This window comes from Quercus suber, unplaced genomic scaffold (assembly GCF_002906115.3).
Source record: "Quercus suber isolate HL8 unplaced genomic scaffold, Cork oak 2.0 scaffold_94, whole genome shotgun sequence".
NCBI lineage: Eukaryota > Viridiplantae > Streptophyta > Magnoliopsida > Fagales > Fagaceae > Quercus > Quercus suber.
This window is the reverse complement of record NW_027069559.1, coordinates 532,248-548,801: the sequence shown is the minus strand read 5'-3', so window position 1 is coordinate 548,801 and position 16,554 is coordinate 532,248. Positions and strand designations below refer to the sequence as shown.

The following is a 16,554-nucleotide window of genomic DNA, read 5'->3' as shown; positions in this document are numbered from 1 at the left end:
TACTGAGGTAGCAAAAACTATATACCTCGTGAGGGATGGAAGGATTCTACGTTTCTACCATACATACATATTGATATGGTCATATAGATAAGCGAATATACATAGTTAATTAAACAAAGCGTAAAATGTCTGCTATATCCCCATTTTAAGTGAAATTCAAATCTTTCAAAATGGCTGTACTTTTAACTACAAATATGGCTGCTATAAAAGAGCCCTATATTATCAGAAGTCCTTTTAAGGGGCACGTAAGCGGTTCGTTACTTTGGTAATGAGCGTTCGAACTCGGCTGGTAAGATTAATAGGATGTTCAAGTAGTTTGAGGCTTTGAGCTCACATGCCACGTTTGAACTTATGCTTCTTCAGAATTCTAGTAGCTTGAACAGGGCGGTTCACTAGTGAGTTGTCAAGTCGGTCTAGCTTTATGTTAGAGTGTAAAAAAGTTTATTTTTATGGACACAAATTTAGTTACAAAATTTGTTGTAACTTAAGGCTACAATTTTTTTTAATAAAATAAACATTATTTTATATTTTGAAAATTTAACCGTTAAATTGTACGTTCTTTACACTTTTAATAAATATGTTAAATTTTGTATCAATTGGATATTATTTACTATATGATCTATAAGCTTATATTTTATTTTATGCATAATTTTAAATTACAAAAACTTGTAATTTAAATAATTTATTGATGATATAACTATTGATCTTTAATTTTCTATAAATTTTGCAAACTTGGAGGATGTAAAAAGAAAATATAATCTAATGATGGATTTTTTAAAATTTACTTTCAATAAAAAGATATTGAGTAAGGTTGTAACTCAAAGTTACAATCAATTTTATAGCTAAATATTTTCCTATTTTTATTAGGTAATGCTATGGAGACGTCAACCTTCATATTCATTATAATTGAATTCATATTCCCAATAATTGATTGTTATTGACAAGTTTTTATTAGTTTCAATTAAGGCTCACTATTGATATCATATTTTTTTACCAACAAATAACAATTTGCCAAATTGATAGTTGTGAATTTTTTTGTGCATTCAGACTTTTTGTTTAATTATACCATAGTTACACTAGGATTAAATGATGTTTGATGAAGTATAAACTAGGTAATGGGGAATTGACAAGTGCACACAATTCTATGTGTAACATGCTCTAGTATGTAATAGACATTACTCATACTCATACTAAAATTGGTATAGGAAAAAAAAGATTTAAAGGCAATAGACTATGGGAATTCCAAAGAGCCATTTGAACCCATAAAATTACAAAAATAAGAATATTTTGCAAAAAAATGAGAATTATGGTTAGACTCGTGCTACAACTTAACTACCAATTTTAATGGATTAATTTACTTAGTTGTCGAGGAGTTCGTTAATCAATATTTAAGCAAAATAGTAAAGAAGACTTACACAAAGACAATATTAAAAAATGTTGATAAAGACATTCAAGTCAACACAGTAAAGAAGACTCACACAGAAATTCATGGGGTGAACTAAAAGTTGTAAAAACACTCAAAAGGTCAAAACTCAACCTAACAAGTCCACTATTGAAGGTTGTTGTGGTCTTGACAATGTATGATTTCCTGTATATGTGGTCAACCTAATTACTTGAGCCCTTCTATGCTCTAGCTATCAATTGTAGTCAACGTAATTACCTTGTGCATTCAAAGTTACTTATTGCCAAAAGTCGATTCGTTAACCCCAAAAAAAAACCAATCTCCTGATCACTCCAAAACTTCTTGAAAATTTGATCTAGCTTATGTTGTTTCTAGACATGGTAAAACGGGTCAGAATTTTCTGACTCGACCCGACCCGACTTAAAAAATATACGACTTGAACCCGAGTTTTTTTTACCCGAAGCAAAAACGGATTAACCTGTAACCCAATCCGACCCAACCCAAACCCGAACCATTTGTTTTTTTTTTTGGGTAAAAAAAAAAGTAAAATTAAGACAATATTAGTTTAATTATTTGTTGTGAGTTTTAAAGAAACAATTGATACATTTACATAACTGCATGCAAATTAATTGAAAGATAAATAGTTGGGCATTTTATAATGAGTAAAGATTTTTAGATATCAAATAGCAAAGTACATGCCAAGATAATCTGGTATAGTAGAGTTAAAAACATAGATTTAAAATTGTAGACGTGTATGGGAAACATTCACAAGTGTGAAAATAGTGAAGTCAAAGTATCAAATTAGCATAAATTATGAATACTTACACCTACTTTTTAACAATTTATGTCCAAAATAAACGGCTTTTCAAAATAAATTATGATATTTCCTAAAGTGTGTGTTGCTTAACAATGATATGATATTCATAAAAGAGACCATGTATAAACAAGTAAACAATCAAACTTTAATGTATATCTCAAATTGAAATAGAGTGCCAACTGCAATTGATAATAGATTATAAAATTAATTTTCAAGATTGTAAATTTATTATATATTTTTATTCTTTATCAAATGAGTTATCCAATAAGTCATTTGTAATTTTGTATTATATTTTGGAATGTTGATATTGTGTAAAATAAAATTTGTGTATTTGTTTTACTTATCTTTATGTTATTTTGTTTTTGATAGCAATGTTAGGATTTGTATAATTTTAAAATTATTGAATAAGTATTAATAAGTTTAATTGAGTTCATTCTTGATATAAGTGGTGAATTCAAAATAATACATTTTACATCAAGTAATTTATTGCATAATTTCTAAATGGCAAATACATGTTGTTTTCTTTATATATATATAAAAAAAAAAAAAAAGTGTAAAAAATACAGGTTAAACCAACCCAACCCGCAACCTGATTGACCCTACTTGAACCCGACCTAACCTGACCCGCTCGTTTTGCCATGTCTAGTGGTTTCAAAACAACTCCAACACAACTATGCTGATTATCTATTCTAGAATCTATTTCTCTTTTATACAAATCCACTATTATTTAGATACTCTCATAATAAATAGGTGTAAAAGCGTTTTGCTATATGCTACTTTTAAGGATACAAAGAAGTCGCCCAATTGGAAATTCAGCAGTCGCTCCTTGACATTCGAAGTAACTTGTTGTCTTTACCCGATCTTCAGTTTGAGTTCTGTTGGATCCAAAGAGAAAGGAAAAGAGCTGTCCATTCTCTAGCCAATCCTTGGGTGGTTGCTGTCAGTTCTCTAAGGCCCCTGTTCCAATTTTGAGTGTCTTTGAGGATGATTTAAAGGGTGCTATGTAGACATGCGACCTCGTTCTTTTGCGTTTAATCCTTCTCTCTACTTGTATTTTGTTTGCAGGTTTGCTATTGTTTTTGTTGATATTAGGGAAAAAAATGTTTGTCCTTTTTTTTTTCTTAGAGAGGAGGGGTCTTAAGATGAAATTGAATTTGTAATGGAAAATTGGTCCTTTGATTCAGCGTTATCCGTCACTCATTATTAGTACCATTATAATTTATAAAGCAAAGATGACAGGAATAAAATTCATCATCATGGCTAACCCCTGAATTTCTTGATTAATGACCTAATCAATGAGGCACCAAGCACAACGTTCAAGTAAGATCGTATTATCATGAAAGTGTAATCTATATATGATTCTATACTTCAAGTGCATTATTAGTGCTCTCGCAGTAAAAGCAAAGCATTTTTTTTTTAGTTCACATCACTCTCCAACTACCGAGAGGAACATACACACAATACTGGATCTCCTTACTTGCCACGTGGAAATTATGCAACTTTAGCGTCACACATAATGACAAAATTGTCATTAAGCTTACCAACATTAACTTCTACGACGTCGGTACCTATGTTATATAATGTTTCACACTAACAAATTTAAAAACTATGAATTCGAGTGGTTACAAGTCTTATTAATATTCAGATGGTCCCATGTTATATCGTTGTGCAGAATTTAAGTGGCGAGGGATCGACGAGGCAGTGACCATACATAGGACTCCTTTTTGTAGATTTAAAAAAAGAAAAAGGCAAAGACCCGTAACTTCCGCCAACCAGACTAGAGTACCTCCAAAGTGAATAAACAACTCATTGAAGGGCATTTTGGTCTATAAATATCCTATATAAAGACTCACCTCCTTTCCTTGCTCAATGCTCATATAACTCTCATAGTCTCATGTACTTATTATTCACATAACTGAGAGAGAAAAGATGATAAGTGGGAATGATTTCTACAAGGTGATGTGTGCAATGGTTCCTCTGTATTTTGCAATGCTGGTAGCATATAGCTCAGTGAAATGGTGGAAGATATTCACACCTGAGCAGTGCTCTGGTATTAACCGGTTTGTTGCTGTGTTTGCGGTTCCAGTGCTGTCCTTTCACTTCATATCTCAGAACAATCCTTACCAAATGGACACAAAATTCATACTTGCTGACACTTTCTCTAAGCTTCTAGTCCTTGTTTTGCTCTCAGTTTGGGCTGTCTTCTTTAATGGAGGCTTGGATTGGCTTATCACTCTCTTTTCAGTAGCTACGTTGCCTAACACACTTGTCATGGGCATTCCTTTGCTCAAAGCCATGTATGGAGATTTCACTCAGAGCCTCATGGTGCAATTAGTTGTGCTTCAGTGCATCATATGGTATTGTGATCACCGCTAATTCTCTTTTCCTTTCCTTTTAGTTTTTATTTTTCATTATAAAATTTTCAATGTAAATAGCCTAGTCTTTATCTTGACTCTTGTAAAAGCTTGAAAGGTCTTTTTCTTTTTTCTGCTCTCTCTCTGTATGTGATAGTTACTTAGCTTGAACTTTTATTAAAAGTATGTAGAAAGTTAAAACAGTGAATTTTTTTCCCCGACAGTGTTCAAATTTTTTTGTCTCTAGATGTATTTAATTAGACACGATCACACATACCAAGTAATTACATTGAAAAAGTTTGGAACCCAGAATCTTGTTAATCTTACATGGTTTTGGCAACCACTAGATCATTCTTGGTATTCTCGTGACATTAAAAAAAGAATACCAATCCTACCTCATATGTTTATATAAAAATTCATTAAGTTTAGAAATAAAGTATTTTTTTACGATTTTCTTTCACAATAGGATTTATTATGATTAGACTATAATAAAAATATTATCTATGAATGTAAAAGTGATATTACTGTGATTACAACATATTAGGTTAATTAATAATTAATTTTTAAAGAAACTATGAAAATGTTTTGCATTTCTCATATGTCCAAAGAGTATATAATATACATATATCCAAGAAATGATAGTTGTATTTTTGTTTTCTTTGCAGGTACACACTATTGCTAATCTTGTTCGAATACAGAGCTGCAACCCTCCTAATCCAAACCCAGTTCCCAGGCAAAGCAGCAGCCTCCATATCCAAAATCGAGCTAGACAATGACGTGATCTCCCTAGACGGCCGTGACCCACTTCACACCGAATCAGAGGTCGAATCCAACGGCCGAATCCGCGTCCGAATCCGAAAGTCGACCTCCTCCGCCGCAGACTCCATCAACACCCCACGACCCTCCAACCTCTCCAACGCCGAAATCTTCTCCGTCAACACCTTCGGCGGCGGCGGAGGCGGCTACCGCTCCGGCGCCAGCCCTCAGTACTGCATGTCAGGCTACGCATCTTCCGACGCTTATTCCCTCCAGCCCACACCTCGCCAATCAAACTTCAACAACAACGAGTTGGATCAACTGGAGATGATGAACGCAGCCAATACCAACAACTCCAACACCCCTGTTTCGGTTTGGTCAAGATCACCGGTTGGGAGGCTTTTTCGCCACCCATCTCCTGTTTTCTCTGGCGTTAAAATGCTTTGGGACTCATCACCATCATCGGTGAAGTTCAGTAATACTCATCATGAAGAAGAAGAAGAGGAAGAAGAAGAGAGACAAGGGTCATCTACTAACAATCACGTTGTGGTTGCACTTGCTGCAGCAGGTACGTACGCAGTTACTTACGTTCGTTTTTTTAACGTGCTCTCTCTCTGTCTCTCTCTGTCTCTCTGTCTCCACCACACACACTATTGACCATACCATAACACAGTGTACCGTGTACATGCTAACTTTATCTGCTCCATGCGTCGTCGTTTCCTGCAACAAACGTCTGTCTGTATTAAACTTTATCATTATGTGCGAAACATGTAAGCCTTTTCAGGTGGGGTTGTACGTTTTGTCTCCAAAGTTTATCATTCGTATCGATCTGACCCGATAAAGCTGCTCTAATTTGGTCTATGTCTTTATAGCCCAAATATTCTCACCAAAAAAAAAAAAAACTTTAAAGTTACTTACGTTCGTTTTTTTAACGTGCTCTCTCTCTGTCTCTCTCTGTCTCTCTGTCTCCACCACACACACTATTGACCATACCATAACACAGTGTACCGTGTACATGCTAACTTTATCTGCTCCATGCGTCGTCGTTTTCTGCTACAAACGTCTGTCTGTATTAAACTTTATCATTATGTGCGAAACATGTAAGCCTTTTCAGGTGGGGTTGTACGTTTTGTCTCCAAAGTTTATCATTCGTATCGATCTGACCCGATAAAGCTGCTCTAATTTGGTCTATGTCTTTATAGCCCAAATATTCTCACCCAAAAAAAAAAAAAACTTTAAATTTTTCATTAATAATTTTAAAGACTTCAAATTTTTTTCATAAGTGATGAAATGTGATTTAATCGCACATCATGACATAATAATAATTGTGAAAAATATTATGGCTTTTAACATTTTTATGAAGAGATTAAATTCGGTAAAAATATGGTGTAAAACCTATATTTTATCCTTTCAATCTTAATATGTCACACCATCTTATCACATATTTAATAATAAATACAACCACACCTAATTAATTCTAATATTCATATATAAATCTAACCAAATTATGAGTTTATTAAGATATTATTAAACATGGTAGGATGTACTGAATTTTAAGTAAAATATTGATGTGACACTTTCTTATTGGATGATATAAAACATAAATTTTACATTCCATTGTTACCAAATTCAAATTCTTTTATAAAATATGTTTTTTTACCCTTTAAAATGAAAATGACTTTAACCTTGTTTTTTATGATGTCATTGGAAAAAGAAAATAGATCTTAGATAGTTTACGGACAATTATTCTCTGATTACGCATTTTGTTATAATGTGATAATATAGTCTACTGTAGTTGGTGACCCATCACAAAGGTGGTAGCCATAAAAACTCTCTAAAAAAAATCTCTAGGAAAAAAAAAAAAAAAAAGGCATTTGAGATCTCTCTCATCTCTTTAAAGGTTTTTAGAAATTATTTAAGTCAATATTAAACAATTTTAAACAGAGATTCAATATGTATGATTAGGTTAATATACTCTAATTTTTTGTCAAATTTTTTAAATTATATTTCAAATTCACTCTAAGCAATTTGTATCAAAAACCCCTCTAATTTGAAACAACTTCAACAAATTATTTCACTCTATTTAAAATTACTTTCAAACCATTTGAAGCTAACACAATTTTTTTTTTTTTTTTGACAATTCCAAAAACTTATTATTAACTCCACACAAACTTCATTGAAAATTTACAGATTATGTTTCAAAGAACTCGTTGAACCTTTTCAACAAATTTTCAAAACAACTGAAATTTAATAACTTCTTTGGAAAAAAATTAACCTAAAATGAAGCAATCTAAAGATCAGCATTTTGCATTACTTTATCAAATGATATCTTTATAGAATTTTTTTTCAAGATTTTGCAAAACTAATAAAAAAAAAATGCATAGGTAGTTTTTAATTTATATAATCTCTTGTACTTAAATTGTTTGTCCTATTAATTGCAATTCCTCATTCAGAATTTGTAGTCATTTAGTATATATCACCAATCATTTTGAGATGTTTGGTGAATATAGATTGATCATCGTTCTTAAATTTGTCCCAGTCAATGCAGGGAATATAGACTAGTACTTTGTACTGATACCGTTAATCTTTAATATATATATGCTACTTCTTTTTTAATTTTGAATTTTTATAAGTATATAAAAGCTACTTAGTTAACTAAGCTTTTGTTTACTAGATTAACTATCTTATTATAAAACATACTCTAAATTTCGCATAACAAAGTATGCATGTTTGTAATGATTAGTTGAAAAGGCTATGGCTGGGCTAAGGTTATAATACTTTATTTAAAACCACATTCTTAAAAGAATGGTTAGGATTATAAGGTTTTTAGTTTTTTTTATTATTATTATTTAATTTATTGAAAAAAAAAACCTTCTTAGCAATTTAAATGTTTCTTTCCCCCAAAAAAAAAAAATTCCTTAATTCTGATTAATAATGAATAGAATTCAAAGAATGATAAATTATAAATTTGAACCTCAATCTCATTTAGGGAAGTATATTTTGTTATTTAATACGGAGTTAACATTATACAAGATGTGTTTGGCTTTCCTCCAATGCATTTGAACACCAGAAGTGAGACAGAAGTGACAGTTGTCTTAAAATGGTCATTTGCATTCTTGTGTTCTATTTTATGTCCTTGAGCACATGATGCAAATCTCACCCATAACATAAGATAGGATATATACCAACTTAGAGTCTAATGATAAATAGTTTCATATGGATAGTCTAAAAAGTTAGACTAGACTTCACCACATTCGCACGATTTATTATAATTAAAATATAATAAAATGATACTAAGAACGCATCTAAATGTAAATGATGTTACTATAATAACAATAAATTATATCAATAATTGTGAATATATATATATATATATTATGTCCAAAATGTCTATATTTTATATTCATTGTATAAATTGTGACTTTTAATTTTTGCTTTTGTTGTTTTTGGATATCCCCTAATTGAGTGCTCACCAGATGATTTGACAGAACAAAACAAGTGACTCATCTCTTAAAAGCAAAGGGGGGAAGGAGGGGGGGGGGGAGGTATTTCTAGGATTTTATTATTATTTATTTAAAGGTTTTTAGAAATTATTTAAGTCAATATTAAACAATTTTAAACAGAGATTCAATATGTATGATTAGGTTAATATACTCTAATTTTTTGTCAAATTTTTTAAATTATATTTCAAATTCACTCTAAGCAATTTGTATCAAAAACCCCTCTAATTTGAAACAACTTCAACAAATTATTTCACTCTATTTAAAATTACTTTCAAACCATTTGAAGCTAACACAATTTTTTTTTTTTTTGACAATTCCAAAAACTTATTATTAACTCCACACAAACTTCATTGAAAATTTACAGATTATGTTTCAAAGAACTCGTTGAACCTTTTCAACAAATTTTCAAAACAACTGAAATTTAATAACTTCTTTGGAAAAAAGTTAAACATTAACCAAAATCATTGTATCATATTTAACAACAGAAATTACGTTAGAAAAGTAACAATTAAGTACATAAATTGATCAACAAATGACCTTTTTTTTTATTTTAACCTAAAATGAAGCAATCTAAAGATCAGCATTTTGCATTACTTTATCAAATGATATCTTTATAGAATTTTTTTTCAAGATTTTGCAAAACTAATAAAACAAAATACATAGGTAGTTTTTAATTTATATAATCTCTTGTACTTAAATTGTTTGTCCTATTAATTGCAATTCCTCATTCAGAGTTTGTAGTCATTTAGTATATATCACCAATCATTTTGAGATGTTTGGTGAATATAGATTGATCATTGTTCTTAAATTTGTCCCAGTCAATGCAGGGAATATAGACTAGGACTTTGTACTGATACCGTTAATCTTTAATATATATATGCTACTTCTTTTTTAATTTTTAATTTTTATAAGTATATAAAAGCTACTTAGTTAACTAAGCTTTTGTTTACTAGATTAACTATCTTATTATAAAACATACTCTAAATTTCGCATAACAAAGTATGCGTGTTTGTAATGATTAGTTGAAAAGGCTATGGCTGGGCTAAGGTTATAATACTTTATTTAAAACCACATTCTTAAAAGAATGGTTAGGATTATAAGGTTTTTAGTTTTTTTTTTTATTATTATTATTTAATTTATTGAAAAAAAAAAAACCTTCTTAGCAATTTAAATGTTTCTTTCCCCCCCCAAAAAAAATTCCTTAATTCTGATTAATAATGAATAGAATTCAAAGAATGATAAATTATAAATTTGAACCTCAATCTCATTTAGGGAAGTATATTTTGTTATTTAATACGGAGTTAACAGTATACAAGATGTGTTTGGTTTTCCTCCAATGCATTTGAACACCAGAAGTGAGACAGAAGTGACAGTTGTCTTAAAATGGTCATTTGCATTCTTGTGTTCTATTTTATGTCCTTGAGCACATGATGCAAATCTCACCCATACATAAGATAGGATATATACCAACTTTTTTTTTTGAGAATCAGGATATATACCAACTTAGAGTCTAATGATAAATAGTTTCATATGGATAGTCTAAAAAGTTAGACTAGACTTCACCACATTCGCACGATTTATTATAATTAAAATATAATAAAATGATACTAAGAACGCATCTAAATGTAAATGATGTTACTATAATAACAATAAATTATATCAATAATTGTGAATATATATATATATATATTATGTCCAAAATGTCTATATTTTATATTCATTGTATAAATTGTGACTTTTAATTTTTGCTTTTGTTGTTTTTGGATATCCCCTAATTGAGTGCTCACCAGATGATTTGACAGAACAAAACAAGTGGCCCCCTCCACTCCCCACCAATAGCAATTATATCAATAATTGTGAATATATATATATATATTATGTCCAAAATGTCTATATTTTATATTCATTGTATAAATTGTGACTTTTAATTTTTGCTTTTGTTGTTTTTGGATATCCCCTAATTGAGTGCTCACCAGATGATTTGACAGAACAAAACAAGTGGCCCCCTCCACTCCCCACCAATAGCTAAATAAATATGTTTAAAAAAATCCTACAAATGTGGTCAAAAGTAATCTCCAATTTTATACACCCAACATTTTGCTTAGTCAGAATTTTAATTGATAGGTGCCATCATTTGTTCGAGGCACGTGTGTAATGATATAGGAGGGCCTACTTCATTTCCAAAATGTTAATCATGTTAAAGAATCCAATATGGTAAACCCAACCCAAAACTTTCATTTTGTAATTATGTTGTCTATGTGTCCCCTAAACCTAAAAAAAGAAAAAGAAAAAGCAAAGTAGAGTCTAACACAGTAACACTACTAACCTTGCCACGTGAATGACCATCCGATTTTAACGTTGATAATTTGATTAAATTGGGTATAACTTTCAGGGCCATAAAGTCAAAAATATAAAAGAAAATGTAAGAACCAAAAAAGAAAAAAAAGAAAAAGAAAAAAAAGAAGCTAACTCAATAGATAAAGTATTTTATAGGTGAATAAAAGGTTTATGTTCAATTCTCTGCTTATACTAAAAATTATTTTGTGTTTTGCTCTAATGATAAAAAACAATTATCATAGAATAAGTGTCATAAGCTTGAAATATTATTGTATTTATATAAATAAAAAAAGGATTTACAAGTTAATTGTATTTCATTTCGATATTAACAGTGCATTTATCTTTCATTATTCTGCCAGGAAAAGAAATTAGCTTCAGAGATAGCACAAAAGTTCAAATTCCGGAGGAAACAGATACGAAGGGTGCAGAGATTAGTCAAGAAATGCCACATGCTTTGGTCATGTTGAGGCTTATACTAATTGTGGTTGGACGGAAGCTTTCTCGCAACCCAAATACATACTCAAGTGTATTAGGGGTTTTGTGGTCTCTAATCTCATTCAAGTGAGTAGGTTTATTTGGTTTATATTTGATTAGGTAAATGCATTATATTTTCAAATTAAATAAACCAAGGAAATATATAAGTAATCTGAAACACACACATTGAATTCATCCTTATCGACTTAAACTCAATGGGGGGGAAAAAAGTCATCCTTTTCAACTGACATACCTTTGTTTTATCAAAGTCATCATGAATCCCAAGTCAAATAGATATTGTAAAATGAAGGAATATAATCATTTTCATTTCACTTCAAAATAGAAGAAAGATACTTTTTTGTTGAAATATGGACAAACGGAAGTCACTAAGACAAATCGTTTGATCTGCTCAGTGGATGTATTCCATCAACATCGATTATTTCCTGCTTGAGGAAGTGTGCAATCGTTCATGAATGAGTTCATATCTTGTGTTTGAAATTGATTACTCGAAAAAAGAATTAGATTGTGCAATAATGAGAGTAAAACAAGAATACTTACCTAAAATATATTATCCTTTAAAGAGTGTTCAAATTGTTATGATAATTAAAATTTCAAATGATCTTAACAGTATCATTATATTTAAATTTATAATATTTAATTTGAATAGTCAAATATACCATTTCAAATTGAGAGGATCATTTTTTTTTTTTTTTTTGGGGAGAGAGAGAGAGATTACTGTCTCCCAAATATTACATTTACTGTTGCCTATTTATTCAGAAGAATTAGGCCATGNCTATTTTTTCAGAAGAATTAGGCCATGATTTTCCTAGTGGCATGTACAATCTTTTATCATACATGAAAATTTTAATGACTAATTATATATGTAATTATGTCAATAATAACAGGTTTTTTTTTTTGGATCTTGCAGATGGAATGTAGGGATGCCCAGTTTGGTGAAATACTCAATAAAAATAATATCAGATGCAGGTCTCGGAATGGCCATGTTCAGTTTAGGTATGTATTATGTCAGCATAATATATGACAAACGCAACATACAGACATTTCATACATTTGTTTGCACAAACTTGGTCATAATCACAGGCACACTTCAAAATTCATATAATTTTCTTGTTGGGCATGAGATATACCAAAATTGTATTTTGATAAAAATAGTGTTTATTATTACACACGACTTAATTCACACATTTTAATACACAATTGAAAAAGCAACTGAAATCGTGATCGAATTTAACTTTTTCATAATGAGCTATTGGTAATTGCTGCAGGGCTGTTCATGGCCCTCCAACCCCGGATTATTGCTTGTGGTACAAAAAGGGCACAGTAGGGATGGTGATCCGCTTCCTTTGTGGGCCCATAATAATGTCAGCAGCATCGGTTGCTGTTGGATTAAGAGGTGTAAAACTACATGCTGCCATTGTCCAGGTACCATATATAACATGCACAATTGAAGAATATATGTACATGCATGCTTTTTCTTGTTGTATGTACCTATTTTTTTGGACAGTACACTAGAAAGAGAGAGAGTAGAAGAATATGCATGTATATGTTTTTTACGGGTGGGAAACATTTCTGTTGGGTATTTGATAATGTTATTACTGAATCTCAGGCAGCTCTTCCACAAGGGATAGTACCATTTGTCTTTGCAAGGGAATATGGGCTTCATCCCGACATTTTGAGTACAGGGTAAGTTAGATTAACTCTGATTTTGAAGAATTTTCACCTACGTTTGTGAATAACAATATTGATATATAATTGAGTTTTATATCCAAGATAATATTGGATAAAAAAAAAAAAAAAATCTTGAGAGAGTTTTTAAATTTGCTTTAAATTCATCAATAGCACCATGCATTGGAAAATACTCGGCAACCAGCTGGTACATTTACTTTGGCTTATAACAAATAAGATTGCACTACATTGACCCCCCCCCCCCCCCCCCCCTTGACTTTTCTTTTAACCGAATGAAGAAAATGCTTGTTTCTTTATTTCTGAGGCATGTGATTGGAATCTTGCCACTAAATCCTGCTTGAATGCCTAGAATTTATGTCGGCAACTCTAGCTACACTAAGAATAACCCTAAAAGCTAAGGGAATGCGGATTATATATTGTAGGCGCAATGGGGATGCCTTTTGTGTAATTCAGTTGCTTCTTTTTGATATCCTAACCTTCATCACCACTTTACCAGTACCCCACCAGTAATAAATCTCATTGGAAACCCCTAATGTCTCTAGTAAGTACCATGTTTCAAGATGTAGGGTTATAGGATTTCCTTTATATTGAATAATGTTGTCTAATTTCACATGCATGTTCATAAAAAAGAAAAAAACTACTGAACTTTTAACCTACCCCACGCTACATAATGCAGCCCTAGAATATCATACATCAAGGATCTGCCTAGCTAGGAAATGAATAATTAACTAGGAAATTGTGGAGACACAATAATTTGGACATAACATAACTATATTTGTGATTTGTGACTAGAAAGTCATTTACCTTTTGTTTCTTGACCTTTTACTTTAGTTATCCAATTAACAGTGGAAGTCCTTTTTACATTTGTATATTAGAGTTAGGAATAGGATGATCCGTATGAAGATTATTTTGTAGCTGAAAACTTACGTTTCATTGGCAGAATGGCAGTAACTTCAATATTTTCCAACGATCATGTGTTTGACTTCTGTTTATTTTCAATAGCTTAATTATTTTATGTTGTAGTTATCAAAATATATAGTTTTTGGTAACATTTATGTTAAATGTGTTATAAAAAGCTAAAATTCATTTTATTTTAAAAATGGTAGTATTTATTATACACACCTTAATGCACATATGTACTTTTCTACACAATTGAAAAAGCAACTGAAATCGTGACTTGAAGTCATGATTTCAAAGTTAGAAATAAATTGTGACTAAAAATCACGATTTTAGTTGTATCTTTTTTAGTTTTATGCAAAAGTGCGCGCATTAAGATCCGCATGGTTATCTTTTGCTAATTGTTTTGGGTAATTGTAATTTCAATGAAGGGACTATGATACTCTATATATAAATCTTTCTTTTGCAGGGTTATCTTTGGAATGTTAGTTTCATTGCCTGTAACACTCCTCTACTACATATGCATGGGTCTATAAAGAAAAAAGATGAGGATTAGAAAGTTTGAAGAAAGCATATATATATTGGAGCATCCAAAGTATTACGCACCTAGTAGCAAGCAATTAAGCAAGGAGTTCAACGAAAAGTACCATGTCCCAACAATATCATACGTCCCTCACCACCGACCATCTATATATGTGCATATATGGTCGGACCCATAATGTTGGATCTGGCCAACATGCCATATCATTACATTAGCTAGATCAATGCTTCGTAGCCTTTTCCTATTTATTGTAATCGCTAAAGAAAAAAAAAAAAAAAAAGATTGACTTGCGTAGTGGATATATTATCAAAAGCCAAAAGGCTATTAATTAAGGTCAAACTAGAATGTGACAAGATCATATTTATATATATTAGGGTTTTCATGCTCCAGGGGTGACTGTCCTATAGTACATAGATTAGTGGTAGCCGAAAGGGAAAGCTAGTATCATGACCTATGATTAAGGTAGGAGACTTATTTTCTTTTAAAGTTGTGGCAACCAAAGTATGTTTTATTCATTAAAAAAAATAAAAAAACAAAGAGAAAAGTGAAAAGAAATTTATGTCATTTCCAACTTCTGTTTTTGTTTTTTCAAAATCCCGTAGCAATCATTGTTATACTGTGCAGGATTTTGATTTTCACATATCTATGCCTTTTTTTTTCATGGTCATTTTTATGCGTTAAAACGTAAATATTCTCACATTAATTATGAATGTGTGTAGAACAGTGAATGTGAACAAATGTGAAAGAATATTTTTCATAGGGTTGCTATCTCCCTAAAACTTTCATGTATGAAAAAGAGAAAATTTTGACTTAAAATTCAAGCTTTGTACGAGATGAAGCAATATATCCTAAAGAAAAGGGAGGCATAAGGATTACATGTGCACAAAGCCTATGACAAGAGAACTTCCTTGCGGAAGAAGTCTTCGAACATAATAATTTTGTTTGTTTAGCTGAAAAGTATCTTTAGCTTCAAAATAGACTATTTATTGTCAAACATTCACGCCTACCAAATTGGACCTATATTTGGATTAGATACCCCCAGAGCAATGAATATGAAAAAAAAAATTCATTCTAGAGGGACGTCAATCAGCAACCGATATAGATTAATTTGTTTCTTTGCTAATTAGGTGAAATCTCAAAAAATGCCAATGTCTTTGTAATTGAATTGATGCTTCTTTATGCACAAAGTGCTTGAAGGTTTAGGAAGAAAAATTGTTCTAATTGTGAGGTTAGCAGCATGTTTTAATTATTTTTAAAAAATAGAAGAGAAAAATCCAAAAAGAAAATGCCTTGCTTAGAAATTAACAATACTTACAAATTTTATTATCAAATAACTTACAAAAGCCTCATTGACAACTTATGGTCATCTTCTTGAATCTGCTAAATTCACTCTAGTTACTAGTAAATGTATTGCTTTCACCCATATTCGTAGAATTGGTAATAAAGTAGCACACAACCTAGCTAAACATGTTAGAGGTTTGTCGGTGTGGGTGGAGGATATTCCACCACACCTCTATGATGTACTCTTTGCTGATCGTGGCTGATTTTTTAATAAAGTAATAGTCTTCATTCTCAAAAAAAAAAAAAAAATAAAACAAAAAATAACGTACGTGTATTGTATACTGCTAGTTGATGCAACGGAAAAGGTAAATGGTGGTTAAATTAATTAGTCCAAAGGAGGTCTTCTATCTATGTTGGGCCACCTAGGTAATTTACTAATTAATACTAACAATACCGAAAAACCCAAGATATTGGGTAGCGATTAC

The 16,554-nt window shown here is 31.1% G+C and overlaps 1 protein-coding gene across 1 annotated transcript; it reads left to right on the top strand.

The window, feature by feature from the left end:
• The first annotated feature begins 4,070 nt into the window (after positions 1-4,070).
• Positions 4,071-15,372, top strand: LOC111989549 (auxin efflux carrier component 6). Its single transcript, XM_024021340.2, is given in 8 exon segments — positions 4,071-4,576; positions 5,239-5,897; positions 11,529-11,730; positions 12,572-12,657; positions 12,930-12,968; positions 12,971-13,086; positions 13,271-13,347; positions 14,717-15,372. Coding segments are annotated over 8 exon segments (1,674 nt in total). The 5' UTR covers positions 4,071-4,148; the 3' UTR covers positions 14,784-15,372.
• The last annotated feature ends 1,182 nt before the right edge of the window (positions 15,373-16,554 follow it).